The sequence below is a fragment of the Pongo abelii genome, chromosome 23 (genome assembly GCF_028885655.2).
Source record: "Pongo abelii isolate AG06213 chromosome 23, NHGRI_mPonAbe1-v2.0_pri, whole genome shotgun sequence".
NCBI lineage: Eukaryota > Metazoa > Chordata > Mammalia > Primates > Hominidae > Pongo > Pongo abelii.
Genome location: NC_085929.1, coordinates 45,782,855 through 45,803,736, shown reverse-complemented (window position 1 = coordinate 45,803,736; position 20,882 = coordinate 45,782,855). Strand labels below are relative to the sequence as shown.

The 20,882-nt window shown below is 52.5% G+C and overlaps 1 protein-coding gene, 1 long non-coding RNA gene and 4 other non-coding genes across 7 annotated transcripts; 5 read left to right on the top strand and 1 right to left on the bottom strand.

The window, feature by feature from the left end:
* The first annotated feature begins 5,119 nt into the window (after window positions 1-5,119).
* On the top strand, window positions 5,120-13,045 carry RPL3 (ribosomal protein L3). The gene is made up of 11 exons (XM_009234389.4): window positions 5,120-5,234; window positions 5,943-6,316; window positions 7,323-7,515; window positions 8,279-8,447; window positions 9,064-9,199; window positions 10,362-10,548; window positions 11,073-11,233; window positions 11,706-11,807; window positions 12,199-12,294; window positions 12,619-12,738; window positions 12,945-13,045. Exons 2-11 carry the CDS (start codon window positions 6,314-6,316, stop codon window positions 12,987-12,989), a joined length of 1,212 nt encoding a protein of 403 aa, XP_009232664.2. The 5' UTR covers window positions 5,120-5,234; window positions 5,943-6,313; the 3' UTR covers window positions 12,990-13,045.
* On the top strand, window positions 6,801-6,864 carry LOC112130693 (small nucleolar RNA SNORD43). Its single transcript, XR_002912925.1, has one exon. It is a non-coding gene; the product is annotated as a small nucleolar RNA SNORD43 (small nucleolar RNA).
* On the bottom strand, window positions 7,322-19,414 carry LOC129052667 (uncharacterized). Of its 2 annotated transcripts, XR_008517770.2 has the most exons (5): window positions 19,300-19,354; window positions 16,893-16,967; window positions 16,232-16,297; window positions 10,123-14,436; window positions 7,322-7,568 (listed from the first exon to the last, which is right to left on the bottom strand). It is a non-coding gene; the product is annotated as an uncharacterized LOC129052667 (long non-coding RNA). The 2 variants fall into 2 exon arrangements; XR_008517769.2 differs by lacking the exon at window positions 10,123-14,436 and having other exon boundaries at window positions 19,300-19,414.
* Window positions 9,009-9,063, top strand: LOC112130704 (small nucleolar RNA U82P). The gene has a single exon (XR_002912935.1). It is a non-coding gene; the product is annotated as a small nucleolar RNA U82P (small nucleolar RNA).
* LOC112130699 (small nucleolar RNA U83B) lies at window positions 10,610-10,704 on the top strand. The gene has a single exon (XR_002912931.1). It is a non-coding gene; the product is annotated as a small nucleolar RNA U83B (small nucleolar RNA).
* Window positions 12,003-12,095, top strand: LOC112130698 (small nucleolar RNA U83B). The gene has a single exon (XR_002912930.1). It is a non-coding gene; the product is annotated as a small nucleolar RNA U83B (small nucleolar RNA).
* Window positions 19,415-20,882: the final 1,468 nt, after the last annotated feature.

Below are 20,882 nucleotides of genomic sequence, written 5' to 3'. Positions count from 1 at the left end.
AACTTCTCTCTTCTCCTCCTGCTTCCTCCATTCTCCTCCTCCTCAAGTCCTCCTAATCTTCCACAAAAGTTAGAGTACATCTTGGGTTTTACCTGGCAGCAGAGACCATCTGCCCTTCCAGGTATGTGAGCAAAATCTTGGAGTCTTTTCTGCTGCTTACTACAAGTTCCATTTTGAAAAAAAAAAAATCAATGGGGGACTCTTTGTAAATAAAGTTAACCCATTTCTTTTCAGACTCTGGATTTGATTTTTGCATTAAACTGGCAATCAGTGATCATATCATTCAACCCACTCGTTTTAAAAGGCCTCTTGTAGACAGCTCACACGATCAGCATGTCGCTGTGAGTTCTTTGGTCTGCACTGAGCGTACATAGCCATTGTGTGTTCACTGTGGGCTGATGTTCCAGGCATCATCGGCTGTACGACCCTGGCCCCTTGAGGAGGACCCCTGGGGAGAAATGTCTTTCAATCCTTATTTCTGGAACAGCAGACTCCTTCTGGCCACTGGTTTGCTTTTATCATGTGGATATTATGAACCATGTTTAGCCATATTCATCTTTTTTATTTGGCTACACAGAAACTCTGAACCAAATGAGAGGACCACCTCTGGCACAAACACAGAGATCCATAATGTGTATTTTAGATGTGATCCCACTTCTGGCTTCCTCTTATATCCCTCCATCATGCCCTTAGCTTTTTTTTTTTTTTTTTTTTTTTGAGATGGTGTCTTGCTCTGTCACCGAGGCTTGAGTGCAGTGGGGCAATCTTGGCTCACTGCAACCTCCGCCTCCCGGGTTCAAGCGATTCTCCTGCCTCAGCCTCCTGAGTTAGTTGGGATTACAGGTGTGCGCCACCATGCCAGGCTAATTTTTGTATTTTTAGTAGAGACACGGTTTCACCATGTTGGTCAGTCTGGTCTCAAACTCCTGACCTCATGATCCACCCACCTTGGCCTCCCAAAGTGCTGGGATTACAGGCGTGAGCCACCACACCTGGCCATGTCCTTACTTTTACCTTGATGTATTGCATATGTCTTGATATGTAGCCTTACATCTGTACTTGAAAGGATATAGTTAACCCCATAAATGAATCCATCCCTACACATATAAATCAAACTCTCCCTTCTAAAATAACACCACATACCCAATATCCAAAATGGGCATCCTGATTCCCATACTCGTTGCTTCCTGTCCCACCCACCCTGAGTCATACAAGTAGTTTCCAGAGCCAGTCCAGTCTCAACATCTGATTTATCCCCTTTCCTTTCTTCCTTTCCTTTCCTTTCCTTCCTTCCTTTTTCTTTCTTTCTTTCTTCTTCTTTCATTCGTTCTTTCTCTCTCCCTTTCCTTCCTTCCTCCCTCCCTCTCTTTTTCTTTCTTTCCTTCTTTCTTTCTCTCTCTCCCTCCTTCTTTCTCTCTTTACTTCCCTTCCTTCCTTCCCTTCCTTCCTTCCCTCTCTCTCTCCTCCTCCTCCTCCTCCTTTCTTCTTCTTCTTCCCCCCCTTTTTTTTTTGAGACAGAGTCTTGCTCTGTTGCCCAGGCTGGAGTTCAGTGGTGTGATCTCGGGTCACTGCAACCTCCACCTCCCAGGTTCAAGTGATTCTTGTGCCTTGGCCTCCCAAGTAGCTGGGATTATATGCCTGCACCACCACGCCTGGCTAATTTTTGTATTTTTAGTACAGACAGGGTTTCGCCATGTTAGCCAGGTTGGTCTTGAACTCCTGAGCTCTGCGATCCGCCCACCTCAGCCTCCCAAAGTGCTGAGATTACAGGCATGAGCCACTGCGCCTGGCCACTCATCCCTTTCTTCTGTATATTCACCTTCAGTGCCCTTTGCCAGGTGCCTATGTTGGTGGCTTACACGGAACAGTGAAAACTCCTTCCATCCTCTCCTAATCCAGCTGGCCCCGTAAAGTCACCCTTCTAAAATGCACAGGTGCTGATCTGGCATGGTGGCTCACGCTTGTAATCCTAGCACTTTGGAAGGCTGAGGCAGGAGGATCATTTGAGCCCAGGAGTTGGAGACCAGCCTGGACAACATAGCAAGAGCCTGTCTCATTATAAAAATAAAAATAAGTGCATAGGTGTTCATAGGCTTTCAATGCATTCCACTGGCCTCGGGATGATGTTTTCCAGCTGGAAACTTTAGGTCTGAACCCTACCTATCTTCTTAAACCGGCCTCCTGCCACTGTCTTCCAGTTGGGCTGTGCCAAATCACAGCTAGTTCTGCAGGCCACACTGTCTTTTATCCTTTCTGCCTTTGCACACATTGTTCCTACTGCCTGGAGAGCTGCCCTTTTTCCTGGACAAATAAAAATCCTTTGAAGCCCAGTTCAAATGACATCTCTGTGGTTGAGGCTTCCCTGATGACCCTGCCCATAAATTGGGAAATTCACCAGTTCTTTTTGCACAGGCCTCTGTTTCATAGCTATGATGTAGGCAGACTGATCTCTTCCAGGGCAGGGGTCCCAACCCCATCTCTGTTTTATTCCGTGTTTCAGAGCCCTGCATGGGGCTAAGCAAAGCAGGCTCAGTACATATTTGTTGAATGAATGAATGAATTCCTCATTTGACAGATAAGGAAACTGAGGCCTAACACAATGTTGTGCTGAATCCCTATTTTTATTTTTATTTATTATTTTATTTATTTATCTATTTTTGAGATGGAGTTTTGCTCTTGTTGCCAAGGCTGGAATGCAATCATGCGATCTTGGCTCACTGCAACCTCTGCCTCCTGGGTTCAAGCAATTCTCCTGCCTCAGCCACCTGAGTAGCTGGGATTACAGGCATGTACCACCACGCCCAGCTAATTTTTGTATTTTTAGTAGAGACAGGGTTTCTTCATGTTGGTCAGGCTGGTCTCGAACTCCTGACCTCAGGTGATCCGCCGACCTCAGGTAATCTGCCCGCCTCAGCACTTTGGAAGGCTGAGGCAGGCAGATCACCTGAGGTTGGGAGTTGGAAGTGCTGGGATTACAGGCATGAGCCTCCCTGCCTGAACAAAGTACACTACCACTGAATCCCTATTAACCTCAATAGGGAAGGCATCAGATTCGAGACCAAAGAAGAGACCCAGAGCCAGCAAGTGAGACATGAGTTTGTTTGTTTGTTTGAGACGGAGTCTCACTTTGTTGCCCAGGCTGGAGTGCAGTGGCACGATCCCGGCTCACTGCAACCTCTGCCGCCCGGGTTCAAGTGATTCTCCTGCCTCAGCCTCCCAAGTAGCTGGGATTACAGGCACCTGACACTGCGCCTGGCTAATTTTTGTAATTTTTCAGTACAGACGGGGTTTCACCACTTTGGTCAGGCTGGACTTGAACTGACCTCGTGATCCACCCACCTTGGCCTCCCAAACTGCTAGGATTACAAGCATGAGCCACCGCGCCTGGCTTGTTTGTTTTTTGAGACAGGGTCTCACTTTGTCGCTCAGGCTGGAGTGCAGTGGTGGGATCACAGCTCATTGTACCCTCAACTTCCTGTTGGGCTCAAGGGATCACCCCACCTCAGCCTCCTGAGCCGCTGGGACCACAGGCATGCACCATCACACCTGGCTAATTTTTGTATTTTTTGTAGAGACAAGGTTTCACCATGTTGCCCAGGATGGTGTCGAACTCCTGAGCTCAAGCTATTCACCAGCCTCAGCCTTCCAAAGTGTTGAGATTACAAGCATGAGCCCCTGTGCCTAGCCAACATAGGGTTTTATTAGGGGCGTAGAGGAGAGAGTCCAATGGCGGCAGGCTGGACAACATATCCGCGGTACATACACTCCAGTGGTGGTGTGCTAGACAGGAAAACTGCAGCTGGTTGCAAACAGCATGCAGTTTATACAGCATTTTCACTTAACACCTTCCCCTTAATGACCTCTCTCTGGTAGCCTTCATTTAACCCAAAACTTAGGGCCTCAATTCCTGGTAGAGTCTGTATTCCACAGGACTGGCTGGGGGCTCAGGTGTTCCTCATAGACAAGGAACCAGTCTTCGGGTTGGCCACTCCCAGATTCCTTAGCTCGGAACACACATTCAGGTGCATCTGCTATACAAGGTCATTCTAAGGGTATGCTTGTTATTGCTATTAGGTGCGTTTACCCTACACCTGGTGAGCTATTTGTATGTTGGCAAGGCAATTCAGGTCTACTGATGTCTTTTCTTTCTTGACTGGAAAGGGAATTCTTTCCCTTTCCCGATCTCGGCTCACTACAACCTCTACCTCCCGGATTGAAGCAATTCTCCTCCCTCAGCCTCCGGGGTAGCTGGGACTACAGGCATGCACAACAACTGCTAATTTTTGTATTTTAGTAGAGATGGGGTTTCACTGTGTTGGCCAGGCTGGTCTCAAATTCCTGACCTCCAGTGATCCACCCTCCTCGGCCTCCCAAAGTGATGGGATTACAGGTGTGAGCCACCGTGCCTGGCCTGTATCCTGAAATTTTAAAAACCTTAAATTATTTGGCAGCAAAAAGTAAACTGATGCATTTTTTGAGCAGCAAAGTCAGCCTTTAACTGATGTGTCTATTTATATTTGTCCCACTCCATGTGAATATTCATGTTTCCTTACGGAATATTGTTTTTCTTTAAAAAGTGCTGGATTACATAATATACAGTATGTGCACCATATTACCTTTTTAAAACTCAAAAAATGCCGAATTTTCAAACATATGTGGCCCCCAGGGTTTCTAATAATGGATTGAAGATCTATCAGTTATGTCCTTTGGGAAAGGTGTGAGGATTAAGTGAGATAATTTTTTTTTTGAGACGGAGTCTCACTCTGTCGCCCAGGCTGGATTGCACTGGCGCAATCTCAGCTCACTGCAAACTCCGTCTCCCGGGTTCAAACGATTCTCCCGCCTCAGCCTCCCAAGTAGCTGGGATTACAGACGCACACCATCGTGCCCGGCTAATTTTTGTATTTTTAATAGAGACGGGGTTTCGCTATGTTGCCCAGGCTGGTTTCGAACTCCTGACCTCAGGTGATCCGCCCGCCTCGGCCTCCCAAAGTGTTGGGATTACAGGCGTGAGCCACCGCGCCCGGCCGAGAGAATGCTTTTTAAACGACGGTGGGAACAAAGGCCAGGCCCAGAATTAAAGAAGATGACAGGGTGGGACAGAGGAAGCAGGTGATATGAGAGCGTGTGCTCTGGCACAGCCATGAGGCTGAAGTAGACGGTTAGGGGAGCGTCTTTGGTGGCCGCTGAAGTTGATGCTTAATTCCGAGGAAACAACGAGGCGGCCATGGAAAGTAACGAGATAAAACTTGATTCTTAGAAAGATTTGTAGGGGGCCAGGCGCGGTGGCTCACACCTGTAATCCCAGCACTTTGGGAGGCCGAGGTGGGCGGATCACGAGATCAGGAGTTCAAGACCAGCCTGGCCAACATGGTGAAACCCCGTCTCTACTAAAAAAAAAAAAAAAAAAAAAAAAAAAAAAAAATTAGCCAGGCATGGTGGCGCATTCCTGTAATCCCAGCTACTCGGGAGGCTGAGGCAGGAGAACTGCTTGAACTGGGAACCGGGAGGCGGAGCTTGCAGTGAGCCGAGATCGTGCCACTGCACTCCAGCCTGGCCGACAGAGCAAGACTCCGTCTCAAAAAAAAGATTTGTAGGGGACGAGCCTGGAGGCAGGGAATCGGTCAGGATCCGAGTCACCCTAGGCAGAGATCAGCGAAAGCCCTCGCTGATGCAGAGGTCTGGAAGGCGTGGGGCTCCGGGAGGCTGGGCAGCTGGACTAGGCATGACCCGAGGTCGTGAGGCCGTTCCGCAGGCTTGGGACGCTCCTGAGACCCTCAGAATCAAGCGCGGGCCACTGCATTAGCATGGGAGAAATGGCAGAGATAGGGCTTGAGGGAGGGATGCCCGAGATTAAAGGTATTAAAGGTAAATTGGTGTCGCGGCAAAACCAGCGTGGGAGCCAGGAAACGAGAGTTTCAGTCTTTCTTCGCTAATTCCAGACATAGCTGCATATCACAGGAAGAGAAGCGACCCAGCCATTTTTCTTCGTTATTATCAAAATTGGCTGCTGCTGGACGCCGTAGATTTGTGGCGCACCAACCCTTAGTCCACGTCTCCGCGGCTTTTCACTAAGTTTGAACCCGACCCTTCGCCGTAGAGTGTGTAATTTCTGTCTCCGAAGCTGACGTCAACCTCCGAACGAAAGCTAGGAGCGGAAGAGCGTGCGTGGAAATGGCGCTCGGTACGTGCCCCCGACGCGACGTCTGCCGCGGGGGCGCGCTCGCACGCCGGAAGGGGCGGGGCCAGATTTGGCTTTATATAGCGGACACTAAAGGCCGACTAGCCTCTACCGGCGGGATTTGATGGCGTGATGGTATGTGTTGTAATGGCGGCTGTTTGATTGTCACCCGCGTCGGCATGGCTGAATCCGCGACGCATCGCCGCCATCCCGTCTTGGCCGGCGCCGGGGGCTTGCTCTAGGGGCACGGGCGACCCAGCGGGGATTTCAGTCTGGCCTATTTTCTGTAAAGTCGAGAGGCTTGTGGAGAAGAGCGCTTGGAGGACTGGCTTTGGGCCTGCAGGTCGGCCAGAGAGAGGCCGTAAGGGTGGGAGCAGGCTTGGAGGCCCGGCATTTTTAAAGCCATGAGTCATTTCTGAGTTTCGACCTCACCAATTCTATCATTAGTTGGGATTAGGGCTCATGAGCTGCTTGTCTGGGTAGAAGGGCCTTGGGTGGGGGTTCTCGGCGCCATTCTCATTGGGAGGTAAAGAAGCTTGGGGGAGGGGAGTGTTGTGGAGTCCTCCTGAATATCTGGCACCGCTAGTGCACTTCGAAGGCCTCTGGAGCTCCCAGAAACCACAGATGATGAACTTATTGACGGGCGGACAGAAACTGTGTGCTGATTGTCATGTTCTGATTTGGCTCTGTCGAGTTTTCTGGCCTACGTGTATCGGTGTGATTAGTGTCCGGGCGCCGGAGGCAGCCCATAGCGTAGCATTGCTAGCTGCTACCCAGCGTTAGTCCCAGGAGTCCCTTTCTTTAGTGGTCAAAACCTTGCTAATTGGTACATAAAGCTGCTTGTTAAGCAGTTTTTAGTGCTACTACTTAGTGTATTTTTGTGTGGGTTAGAGAAAAAAATGGGTGGCTCGTTTTCTTACAGGTTGAGAGGATTTGAAATAAAATTCAGCTTAAATTTTGTCGAATACAGAAGCATTCTTGACACGTGCGAGCCTGGAAGAGATAATGACCTTTTTACTCGGCTTTCTGGGTGTCTGGTCAGGATTCAGTATTGCTGAGATTTGGAACTTAGGCAGCTGAGAACTAGAGAAGGGGACACTGCTTTGGTTTGGGTGCTGACGGTGATTTTCCCCCCGCCCAGTCTCACAGAAAGTTCTCCGCTCCCAGACATGGGTCCCTCGGCTTCCTGCCTCGGAAGCGCAGCAGCAGGCATCGTGGGAAGGTGAAGAGCTTCCCTAAGGATGACCCGTCCAAGCCGGTCCACCTCACAGCCTTCCTGGGATACAAGGCTGGCATGACTCACATCGTGCGAGAAGTCGACAGGCCAGGATCCAGTATGTACAGGCATCCTAAAAGTTGGGGGAATAGGAGTGGAGGGGGAGGGAAACTGTAGAGATGGAGTCAAGCTGTTAGCAGAGGGCAGACTTTTTTTTTTAAGCAGGAGTTACAGGTTGTCAGAACTGCTGTGACAGCAGAATGGGAATGCTCAACTTCAAGACTAATATTCCAAGGCTACAGATGGCTAGCACTGTTTGCTTTAGGTGCGGTGTGGGGTATTAATTTCAGAGCATAGTAAATTTGCCAGGAACCTTAGCAAAGAGAAGTAACACTAGTGTGGGGGGTTGGAGCTGCTGAGGCTGACATAAGAACTGCCTCATTCATTTTTTTTTCACCTGAAAGCTTAAATAATGGCCACTTGTGTGTGTTCTACTTAGAGATGTCTAACAGCACTGCTTGCTAGCTATGGAGACATTGATGTTAGGCAGTTGATACTGACTAATCTCTGAGCTCAGAGCTATTGTTAGGACATTGAATTTTCCAGATAAATAGCAATCTTGTGTGCCTCCAGAGGTTTCTGTAGAAGAGATTTGAAGCTGGACAGGTATTTGGCTGTCTAGGGTCCTGATATTTTTTGTTTAAATAACATAAATGTGCTTAGAATGAGAAATAGGTAGTAAGGACAGCCCTGTGAGTCCATACTGCAGGTGTGGGGCCCAGTTGCCCTTCTGGCCTAAATGGGCACTTTGCATTTTCCTAGAAAACATTACATCCCTTGCTTGGGCTCCTGCCAAGTCTGACTACTGTTTTTTTTTGCAGAGGTGAACAAGAAGGAGGTGGTGGAGGCTGTGACCATCGTAGAGACACCACCCATGGTGGTTGTGGGCATTGTGGGCTACGTGGAAACCCCTCGAGGCCTCCGGACCTTCAAGACTGTCTTCGCTGAGCACATCAGTGATGAATGCAAGAGGCGTTTCTATAAGAATTGGTAAGGGAGGAGGCCATGCAGTCCCTAGCTTGGGAGCTGGAGAGCAGGGAGCAGCACGTGGGTGGTTTCTCAGCTCTGTAGCAGGCAGGGAGCTGCTGTCTTGGGTTTAGTTTGCCTCTTGAACAGAAAAATACCTGGGATCAGACTTAGCCAGCCATCTGGTTTCAGCCGGAAGCTAACACCCTCGTTCTGAGTCCAGGCTAGTGGGTGGTGGCTGAGGACCAGTTGGTTGAAGAGTCCAACTAGAAACCAGGAGAGGTAGCAGAATAATTCAACCCCTATAGGGGTGGCAAGGGCCTCTGGCCCTGGGTGGAATGTCCCATTTCCTCTATCACTGAGTGGGTGCTTCCCCAAGGCAGAAAGGTTGCTTTCTCCCGGAGCAAGAATTTTGTTTGAATGCGTGTAACTTAAATTAACCTTGTGGACCTTTGCTCAGCTCCGCTCGGCTCTGCCCGATGAGCTCCATCCAGGCTCCGCTTGCCGGTGGAAAAGGCTCCTTAGAAGCCGGCAATGAGCCCCATCCCCACGCGGTGCCAGTGTGCCTTCCGCTCACCCCTTGGAGGGGTGATGAAGGCCTGCACCTGGTCCCCTCCCCAACTCTGCTCTGCTCCTGAAGGCATAAATCTAAGAAGAAGGCCTTTACCAAGTACTGCAAGAAATGGCAGGATGAGGATGGCAAGAAGCAGCTGGAGAAGGACTTCAGCAGCATGAAGAAGTACTGCCAAGTCATCCGTGTCATTGCCCACACCCAGGTGAGCCCAGTGCCCCAGGGTGGCTTGGCCTGCCACTTAGTAGAAGTGACCTATGTGATCATGGGGGTCCCGTGCCCGCATGCATATGGGTAGGCTTCTCTCTTGCCAGCAGAGGGCACTGTGTCGTTACTGGCCCTTAGCAGGGGAACCATTCTCCTTTAAAATTCCAACTGGCTGACCCAACTGGTGACTCACCAGTAACACTGAAATGCCTGTCTGAAAGTCGGTTGTGAGGTACTGGCTGCTCTCCTGGAAACCTAGTTGGTGAGCTGAGCAGGCTCTTTATTGACTTGGTTAGAGTGGGTCCTTCTTGCTGTCCTGTTATTGGTTATCCTGGCTGATCTCAAGTGCTGAGTACAACCCCATGTGGTGAGGGCCACCACGGATGAGAGTGCATGTCCACCATTGAAATTCTGTCAGGACATTGCCAGGCTGTCCTTGAGTGAAAGCTTTATGCTTAAATGCATTTTTTTTTTTTTTTTTAGAGACAGAATTTCGCTCTTGTTGCCCAGGCTAGAGTGCAATAGCCCTCTCGGCTCACCGCAACCTCCGCTTTCTAGGTTCAAGCTATTCTCCTGCCTCAGCCTCCTGAGTAGCTGGGATTACAGGCATGTGCCACCACGCCCTGCTAATTTTGTATTTTTAGTAGAGATGGGGTTTCTCCATGTTGGTCAGGCTGGTTTTGAACTCCTGACCTCAGGTGATCCACCTGCCTCGGCCTCCCAAAGTGCTGGGATTATAGGCGTGAGCCACTGCGCCCGGTGATGCATTTTCTTACTTAGAGCTTGTGCTCTCTCAAAAACAGGCTTGTCACTAGGGCAAGTGTAGGTGGCTGAGGTAAAACCACTGCAATACCCCAAAAGGAACTGACCCAAAGGACAGCCACAGGAACATTGGGCTGGTAGGTGCTGGGATCTGGTTACCTGTGGTGTGGGCCTTGTCCGCTCATCCTGACAGTAACTCAGGCACCAGTATCCAAAGTTAAGTTGTTGCTGTTGGCAAAAATGAAAGTTCCTTCCTGTTGGTGAGGTTCAGTGACTTGTTCAGAGTTACTGGCTTTTTGCCGTGTGCTTGACATCAATCAGGCCGCATGGAGCTGCAGTTCCTCTGCTGTGGGAGGAGCGTTGGCAGCTGGAGCTGAGCTGTGTCTACCTCCTCCTAGATGCGCCTGCTTCCTCTGCGCCAGAAGAAGGCCCACCTGATGGAGATCCAGGTGAACGGAGGCACCGTGGCTGAGAAGCTGGACTGGGCCCGCGAGAGGCTTGAGCAGCAGGTACCTGTGAACCAAGTGTTTGGGCAGGATGAGATGATCGACGTCATCGGGGTGACCAAGGGCAAAGGCTACAAAGGTGAGCTTTGCAGTGGCTTGAGTTTCTGTGCAAACCTGGGGGAGAAGTGGTTTCAGGCCCAGCTGTTCAGTGATGAGGCTCAGAGTGAGCGCTGGGTACAGCGCCCGAATCAGACAGTGTAGAACCATTCTCTACTGCCTTCCTTCTGAGAACAGCCTTGTGGTCAGAAGTAGCTGGGATAGCGGAGGGCCAGAGGACAACTTCTTAACATGTTCCTGGACCCTTTGCTCTTTCTAGCCTACTGATAACTGGAAAGGGGAGCTTGGAATTAATGTCAGTCAGTCCCTGCGGATGGGGGAGCTTAAACTGATGGATTCCTTAAAAAGCACCCATTCAGAATTGAGTTCAGGGTTACACCCTCAGAGCCTATCCAGCTTGACAGGGGAGACCTGTGGGTAATGCACATGAAATAATCTTTATCACTCCCTCAGATGACCCAGCCATGGTTGGTAATTATTGAGTAGCAGGAAGGGGTCAGTGGGAGGTGCTGGGCGCTGAGGTGCAGTAATGTGTATCCATTCCAGGGGTCACCAGTCGTTGGCACACCAAGAAGCTGCCCCGCAAGACCCACCGAGGCCTGCGCAAGGTGGCCTGTATTGGGGCATGGCATCCTGCTCGTGTAGCCTTCTCTGTGGCACGCGCTGGGCAGAAAGGCTACCATCACCGCACTGAGATCAACAAGAAGGTGAGGTTCTGAGTGGCTCCCTGGGGGTGGGAAGATGACCACATGGTGGGCAGTAGGGTTTCTGTGCCTGTCAGCGCTGCTTCATTGACTGTAGCTTACGCATCATGTGGACATGCTTCTCATGGGTCAGTTCTGGCCCATCTTGATGATTTGTAAGGTGCCATCCTGTGAAGTGGCTGTGGTGGGGCTGACTTGGTGTGGCTGGGGATGCTAGCCTTATTGGTCCCTGATCCCACCACCAGGGGGGTGACAGGCCTCCTGTGTTGTACAGCAGGATCTTTAGTTTTAGCCCAGCCACCTTACAGAAAGGAACCTGGAGGGCCAGCCAGCTTTTTGCTCTGACCTTGGGATACGCTGTGACTGGGACTGAGGCCTCAGGTGCCTTCCTAGAGTGCTTTGCAGGTCAGCACACTGGTGTGTCTGGGTTATTTGTCCCTAATGCCCCAGCCTTACACCCTTCTTGCTCATTCAGATCTATAAGATTGGCCAGGGCTACCTTATCAAGGATGGCAAGCTGATCAAGAACAATGCCTCCACTGACTATGACCTATCTGACAAGAGCATCAATCCTCTGGTAAGTAATGGGTGTTCTGCTCCGTGAGGCCACCCCAGGCCTCGTGCTTTTGGGGATAGGCTGCTTCCTAGGGGCTGCTAGCAGGATCATTAACTGAAGCCAGCACAGCACCTAGCTGTGTCCCTTGTAAGTGGCATATTGTCATTTGAGTCCACTCGTTGGGGTTGGCTGGTGAGAAGTGGGGTCTCAGGCTCAGCTGTTCAGTGATGAGGCCTGGAATGTGCGCTGGGCACAGCGCCCGAGACAGACTGCGGAACCGTTCCTTGTTGCCTTCCTTCTGAGAACAGCCCTGTGGTCAGGGAGGGCCTGAACCTGGAGGGGTCATCTGCACAACAATCCCCTCCTGGGCCTGGTGCTGGGCCTGTGCTGATCCGATGCTCTTGTTTTCCAGGGTGGCTTTGTCCACTATGGTGAAGTGACCAATGACTTTGTCATGCTGAAAGGCTGTGTGGTGGGAACCAAGAAGCGGGTGCTCACCCTCCGCAAGGTGAGGCAGGTCCTGCCTCGTCATGGGGGGGGCTCTTGTAGAGGGAGGGTCCAAGGCCACAGACGCTGGTGGCTCTGTGATGGGAGAGGAAAGGAAGGAGAGGGTGTTGGCAGTCCTTTCACACTGGCTTTGAAGTCCTGAGATGAGGAAATTCCCAGTCTGGCCTTGCTGGGCTGTTTGCTGCTTTGAGTGTGTCCTCATCTGCCGGACGGTGGGGGAGGCTGAATTGATCGTGTGGCTTCCCAGATGCAGGGGCGCAGTGAACAGTGCTGAGGAAAGCCTGGCTCCTCGTAATCCTAAATGCCTTCCCCTCTTGGCCCACAGTCCTTGCTGGTGCAGACGAAGCGGCGGGCTCTGGAGAAGATTGACCTTAAGTTCATTGACACCACCTCCAAGTTTGGCCATGGCCGCTTCCAGACCATGGAGGAGAAGAAAGCATTCATGGTGAGCACCTCTGCCTGCCCCCCTCGCTGGGTGTGGTGGCTTGGCCAGCCGTCTGCCTTTGGCTCCAGCCGGGGTAGGGGTGGTCTTGATGCCTTAGGCCTCTCTTGTGGCTGTGGAGACTGGCCCAGAGTCTTGGTCCCCTCTAGAGTGGGCATCTGCTGTCACCTGCCATCTTCTACCTCTGACCACTTCCTCTCTCCCCACAGGGACCACTCAAGAAAGACCGAATTGCAAAGGAAGAAGGAGCTTAATGCCAGGAACAGATTTTGCAGTTGGTGGGGTCTCAATAAAAGTTATTTTCCACTGACATCTTGCCTCTTTCTTCAGGAGAGAGGCTGGGACTGGGGAGGCAGATGGGGGCCCTTGAGGTGCCTTGTCTTCCCCAAGGCCACTGCCCTCCTTTCTGTAGCTTCGCTGGGTTTGCCCTCTGGCCTCCCACTCTGTCCCCCACCCTCAGTTCCTGGAGGGAGGTGAAAACTGGGCCTGGTTGTGCTGCTGAGCTGTAGAAATCCAGCCTGGAGCAGTGGGCATTGTGCAAATGTTTGTCACCAGGGCGAGGCAGCTGGGTCTCTGCTGTTTGCACAGCTTCGGTGATGCCAGTGCTGTGGAGGCGGGAAGGAGACAAGGAGGCCTGGATGTTCCCTGGCGCCTTTGATCCTGATGTGCAGGCAGACCCTGGGTCTGTTACTTGTTTAAAAAGTTCATTTGGTTTTAAATTAATCCAGGGAAGGGTGGCTTCCAGTTAAGGCTTGTTCAGGTTCTTTTGTAATCTGCACCCCAAGTCTGGTACTGGGAGAACATGAACACAGGCACAGAGGTTAAGGGACTTCCCAGGCTTGGCAGCTGGAAGCCTAGTTGGAACGTGTGGCAGAGGGCTGTGTGTCCCCTCTGGGCTGGGGTCTGCCTTCTGGGACTTGGTTGGTGCAGTCCCTGTTCCCACTGGAGATGGCCCCTCTACCCCAGCCCCCTCGGGCATGGGACTTATTTGCTTTCTGGACTTGCATGTTGAGTGCCTGCTGCCCTCAGTTCCTGGAGCCCAGGATGCTGGGGTGCAGCTGCTGCTGTAAGCTGAAGGAAGCCTCCAGGCTCTGAGCTGACCCCTGTGACCTGGCCTGGAGTCCGCTGATCTTGGTGAAGCCCAGCACGGACCCTGGTGCTTGGACCCACTTGCTGACTCCCCATCTTTGCTCAAGCTGCACCTAGGCTCTACCAGGACGGGGTGTGGAATACAGGTGCCCTGATGCCGTTGAAGCTGCTCCCTCAGACTCAGGTGCTGTGGCTGTGTGCAGGCGCTGTGCTGTACTCCATCCCTCACTGAGTTATTTGTGGATAGAGTCCCCAGCTGTGCCAGTTGACTGTCCACCCAGCAGTGTCTGGCAGGCCTGCTAGTCACTGGGGCCCTGACTGCGTGTCTGAGTCTGTTTATTCGGATGGATTGGCAATACCTGGGATCTGAGGATCAGCGTTCGGGGTGCACCTGTAGGCTCGGGGCGTGTGTGGGACTGCAGGAGAACAGTTGGGGAGATTCCCAAGTTGTCGCTGCCTCCCTGTGGACCTGAGGGTGCGGGGTGGAGCACTAAAATATCTTGAAGTCAGCCGGGTGCGGTGGCTCACACCTTTAATCCCAGCACTTTGGGAGGCTGAGGCGGGCGGATCACAAGTTCAGAAGATTGAGACCACGGTGTTTCACCGTCTCTACTGAAAATACAAAAAGTTAGCTGGGCGCGGTGGCAGGCATGAGGTGGAAGCTGAGGCAGAAGAATGGCGTGAATCCGGGAGGCGGAGCTTGCAGTGAGCTGAGATGGCGCCACTGCACTCCAGCCTGGGCAACGGAGCGAGACTGTCTCAAAAAAAAAAAATATTGAAGTCATCCAGGTGCAGAGTGGATAAGTGCCATGTGGGTCCTGAGGCAGGGGCAGGTCAGAGTTGAGTTGTGTGTAGCAGGAACCTTCCCCACGTGTGTCCCCCCTCATGTCTCCAGCCCCTTCTGAGCTTGGCTTGGGGCAGTTTGTCTCAAGGCAGAACCCTCCTTCCTGCAGCCCCTCCCATCCTTGGCTCTGCAGTCTGGGCCTAGGTGACTGGAGCTGCACTTCAGGTTGGAGCCACCAGGGGGTGAGTGCGCGGCACATGCCCTGCAAGAGGGCCCTGCTAGGGGTTTTGGATTGGGCAGGGTTCCTTTCTGCAGCGGGGTCTTTGGATGCCCCGCAGTCATGGGAGTCAAGTGCACAGCTGGAATGGGTCAGGACCTATTGTCCCAAGGCCACCAGGCACCTTAGTGGCAGGGCCAGGTGTGAGACCTGGTTGCCTGGTCTCCTGGATACTGCCTCTTGTCAGTCTCCCTGGTTAGATCTCGTCCTGGTGGGGTTGCTGAGTGGCCTGTCCCCTCCCTTCCCCATCCCTTAGGCTGGGCCTGGAGCCCCGCTGCCCACCAGCCCAGAAAGGAAAGGGTTTGCTGGTCTGAGATGTCCTGGCTGAGCCTTGCTTCCTGTCCAGGGCTCTGTACCCAGTTGTGTGTATGGCAAGGATGACAGGACGCAAAGAACAAAGGCCCCTAGGGGTAGTCTGTCTGCCCGCCCCCAGGCTCAGGACACACACACAGGCACCCCGTACCACAGACACACCTGTAGGCTGCAAGTGGAGGCTGGCATCACCCGTACCTGTCCACATGTGCCCAAGTGCACAGAAAGCCTTTTTCACGGGCAGCCTGGCTTGACTGGGGGCTGAGCCTTTGCTGTTGACGGCCCCACAGCCCTTCCTTGCCTGCCGTGTGTGGTGGCTCACGTCTGTAATCCCAGCACTTTGGGAGACTGATATGGGAGGATGGCTTGAGCCCAGGAGTTTGAGACAACATAGTGAGACCTGTCTCTACAAAAGATTTAAAAGTTAGCTGGGTATGGTGGCGCGTGCCTGTAGTCCCAGCTACTTGGGAGGCTGAGGTGGGAGGATTGGCTTGAGCCTGGGAGGTGAAGGCTGCAGTGAGCCATGCATGATTGCACCACTGCACTCCAGGCTGGGTGACAGAGCAAGATCCTGTCAAGAAAAAAGGCAGTTTAGAAGTGAAGACGGCTGTGAGGAAATAAAACAGGTAACTGGGATGGAGTCGTGTGGGTGGGGTCGAGGAGGCCTCTCTGAGATCTGAAAGGTATCAAGGATCCTGCCCGTGGAGCCCTGTGCTGGAACACTCACTCCCGGCAGGGAACGGTGAGTGCGAAGGCCCTGGGGTGTGACAAAGCTCCTGGGCTCCAGTATGAGCTCCTGAGGGAGGGGCTTCATGATAGGGGCTCGTTCCCAGCTGGATCTCTTGTCTCCTTAGCATGGAGTAGGTTCATTGGGGGTCTCTGCATCTCTGGGCCTCGTCTGTATTGTGTGTGTGCCTGGCTGTCCCGAGCGGAGGCCTGTGGTGGGTGGGGCGGCTGCCGTGCCTGTGCATGTCACCGAGGGTACATCTCCAAGTGCCTGCTGGCATGTGCTTCCTGTCACGCTTTTCTCTTACCAGAACCCCTAGACAGGCCTCGCCGGAATCCTGCGGTGACAGAACAAGAAGTCTCATTCCATTCTCCTGAAAAAAAGAAAAAATACCTGCTGGGAATTTCTGAGCAAGTGGGAACAGGGAGGTGGTGGCGGGAGCTTCCTTTGCCTTAAAAGGTGTGATGGAGCCAGGGACTTCGCTCAGCTCACCTGGGGATGGCCACGGGGTGTAGAGGGGTGAGTGGCTGGCCGCCACCTTGTGGGCTTGCCCCAAATTGCTCTCTGCCTAGATCCTCGTTGACAGCCTTGCTGGTGGGGGCTGTGCTGCTCTGTCTCTGTCCCCCCACCCAGATGCAGCTGGCAGCTCACCCTCCTCCCCTTGGTTCTCAACCTCGTAGCTGAGAATGCAGCTACTTGCTGCAGCTTCTGGGGGTCCCCCTGCCCTGCCTCCTGGGCAGTTCCCAGGAGCCCAAAGTCCCTTTCCCTTTCAGGAGCAGTCTCAGGAGCCCAGGCCAGGCCACCAACAGGAGACGGCCTGATGCAAACCTCACAGGAGGCAGGAAATTACAGTAGCCCCCCTACCCTCCAACATCCCCAGTGGATTCCTGAAACCACAGATAGTACCGAACCCTCTGTGGATTAGGCTTTTTCTCTCTGATCACCAAGAGGGCTACAAAGTGACTCACGGGAGGGAACGCCTGCAGTGCGGAGACGCTGGACAGAGAAATGAGTCACGATCATCGCTGCACGATTTCATCACCCTGCTCAGAATGGCATGCAATGTCAAATTATGAATTATTTCTGAAATTTTCTCTAATATTTTCGGGCTGTGGCTGGCTGCTGGAAACTGCAACCAAGGAAAGTGAAACCACAGATAATGGGGGCGCTGCGGTAACTCCACGGGCCTGAGAGTGAGGGAGGAAGGGGGAGCATCCAGGAACCATCCAGAGCCCAACCTCACCAGCTGCTCACCCACAATCAGCAGCACTCACAGGTCAAGGCAGTGCGCAGGACAACAGGCAGCAATCATTGTGAGCATCTTGCTCTGTATTAGGCACTGAGCATTTCACACAGAGAAAAAGTCATCAGGCTCACTCCTTGAGGCAGGTTCTGTTATGATCACATTTTACAGTAAGAAACTGGGGCTTGTGGATGAATAACTTGCCCAGGGATGCTGTATGATTGGTGGGGTTGGGATGTGAGCCCAGGCATCTCTTCACCCTCACTCTAGGCTACCAGGGGTGGGTAAAGCCAATGAATGCTGGCTCAAGGGAGAAGGAGAGGGCTTATTTGTTGAGCACCTACGGTGTGCCAAGGTTTGTACTCAACTCTTTCAGAGTTACCTTATTTTTATTTTTTGAGACAGGGTCTCACTGTGTCGCCTAGGGCTGGAGTGTGGTGGTGTGATCACAGCTCACTGCAGCCTTGACCTCCCAGGCTCAAGCAATCCTCCCACCTCAGCCTCCCGAGTAGCTAGGACTACAGGTGTGTGCCACCATGCCTGGCTTATATTTGTATATATATATTTTTTTTAGATGGAGTCTCGCACTGTGGCCCAGGCTGGAGTGCAGTGGCGTGATCTCGGCTCACTGCAAGTTCCACCTCCTGGGTTCACGCCATTCTCCTGCCTCAGCCTCCCGAGTAGCTGGGACTATAGGCGCCCGCCACCACGCCCGGCTATTTTTATTTTTTTATTTTTTAGTAGATACGGGGTTTCATCGTGTTAGCCAGGATGGTCTCGATCCCCTGACCTTGTGATCCGCCTGTCTCGGCCTCCCAAAGTGCTGGGATTACAGGCATGAGCCACCGTGCCCGGCCTAATATTTGTATTTTTTGTAGAGATTGGGTCTTATCATGTTGCCCAGGCTGGTCTCGAACTCCTAGGCTTAAACAATCCTCCCCTGTCAGCCTCGGAAAGTGCTGGGATTAAAGGCGTTCAGCTACCTTGCCCAGCCCAGAGTTACCTTATTTATTTATTTATTTATTTATTTATTTATTTATTTTTGAGACAGTGTCTCACTCTGTTATCCAGGCTGGAGTGCAGTGGCGCGATCTCAGCTCACTGTAACCTCCACCTCCCGGGTTCAAGCGATTCTTGTGCCTCAGCCTCCTGGGTAGCTGGGATTACAGGCGCGCCACCAGGCTTGGCTGATTTTTGTATTTTTAGTAGGGACGGGGTTTCACCATGTTGGCCAGGCTGGTCTTGAACTCCTGACCTCAGGTTATCCACCCACCTCGGCCTCCCAAAGTGCTGGGATTACAGGTGTGAGCCACTGAGCCTGGCATCACTTCTGTTTTCACAGGGAGGAAATTGAGGCTTAGCAAGGTTAAGTCACAGTCTCTGAGGTCAGACTCTTAGGAGTCGCGAGGTGGGGATATAAAATACAGGCTCCACACACGAGCGCACAACCATCACACCACGCTGTCCTGGTGCAGGAGGGCTGCGAAAACTCTGGGTGAAGACTGGAGGGACACTTTCCCAGCAGCCACTGCGAGCCCCAATGCTCCTTGGCCCCCTACCCTCTCCCAGGATCCTACAGTTGGCCCCTGCTTCTTTACGGATGAGGTCTCCTGGAGCCCGGTACCACAGCCAGCCCCACCCTCGCTGGGCCCTGAGCCTGCACAGCTGGCCTCCAGGTCACTGGGCTTCATGTGACTATGGAGAAGTGACCCCTCCCCACCCGGTCCCCACCAGAGTCCTGCTTAGCCCGGCAGAGGAAAACGGCTGTGAGGGAAGGCACTAAAGATAGCTGCCTTGCCAACTTCCCCATCCTACTGGCCGCCGTCTCCTCCCCAGTGGGCGTCTCCAGCAGGCCTCCACCCCAGGCCATCCTTGAGCCTGGTCAGCCAGCCCCGGGGCATGAGCAAGGACCCAGGCGATGGTCACCACCATGGCCGTTGTTACTGAAGACTCACGGGCCCCAGGCACTGGGCCAGACAGGACTGTGTGCCTTATTGCACAGAAACCCCTCAACAGGGGGCAGCAAGGAGCTGCCTGTCACCCCCACCTGACAGATGGGGATCCAAGCACAGAGGAGGACCAGCTGGTGTGAAAGCCCCAGCTCATCCCCATGCCAGCACCTGGGAACACACCTGGACATTGACACGCCACGCCATCTTCCCCCATGGCCCAGGGCCTATGGACACACTGGCATGGCAACACCAGGGCCTATGATGAAGACACCATGTCATCCCCTATCCATCTGTGACACCATCTCTACCCACAGCAGGAATATTTACACCAGGGAAACAGACAGACACTAGAGATCAGGGCCGTTCCTCCAGGGAGCTGCTTGTTAGACATCTACCAGCACAGCACTGACCCCAACCTTCTGTTCTGCTGGTGACACCAATGGCTGAACCCAGCTGGAAGTGGCAAGGGAGTTGGGTTGATACAGTCCCCAGAAGTCAGCATCCTGGGGCACAGAGCAGTAGGTGAAGGGCGGCTTGAGGATCTGGAGTGACAGACACAATATCCAGCCCAATGCCCAGTGCTTCACTCCTGCTTCCTGGGAACCACTATTCCCAGCATTTCTCATATACATTTAATCAGAGGCAGGACCTCCCACCTCAGCAGCTTCCCTGGCTCCACATTGCACATTCATTTACAGCTGACCCGTGAACAATGTGGGGATCGAGGCAGTGACCCCCCATGCAGTAAAAAATCCAGGTATAACTTTTGACTCCCCTAAAACTTAACTACCGGCCGGGCGCGGTGGCTCACGCCTGTAATCCCAGCACTTTGGGAGGCCGAGGCGGGCAGATCACGAGGTCAGGAGATTGAGACCATCTTGGCTAACACGGTGAAACCCTGTCTATATTAAAAAAATACAAAAAAATTAGCTGAGTGTGGTGGCGCGCACCTGTAGTCCCAGCTACTTGGGAGGCTGAGGCAGAATGGCCTGAACCCAGGAGGCGGAGCTTGCAGTGAGCTGAGATCATGCCACTGCACTCTAGCCTGGGCGACAGAGCAAGACTCCGTCTCAAAAAAAAAAAAAAAAATTTAACACTCAATAACTTTGTTTGTTTGTTCGTTTGTTTGTTTGTTTTGAGATGGAGTTTTGCTCTGTCGCCCAGGCTGGAGTGTAGTGGCGCCATCTCGGCTCACTGCAACCTCTGCCTCCTGGGTTTAAGAGATCCTCCTTCCTCAGCCTCTCGAGTAGCTGGGACTACAGGCGCCCGCCACCACACTTGGCTAATTTTGTATTTTTGGTAGAGACAGGGTTTCACCATGTTGGCCTGGCTGGTCTCAAACTCCTGACCTCAAGTGATCCGCCCGCCTCAGCCTCCCAAAGTGCTGGGATTACAGGCGTGAGACGTTGCACCCGGCCTTAACTACCAATAACTTACTGTTGACTGTGAAAACAGTTGATTAACACGTTTTGTGTGTTATGTGTATTATATACTATAGTCTTATAAAAAAGTAAGGTAGAGAAAAGAAAATGTTATTAAGATAATCTGGCTGGGCATAGTGGCTCACGCCTGTAATCTCAGCACTTTGGGAGGCCAACGCAGGTGGATCACTTGAGCCCAGGAGTTGGAGATAAGCCCGGGCAACATAGACCCTATCGCTACCAAAAAAAAAAAAAAAAATGCCAGGCGCAGTGGCTCATGCCTGTAATCCCAGCACTTTGGGAGGCCAAGGCAGGCGGACCACCTGAGGTCAGGAGTTCGAG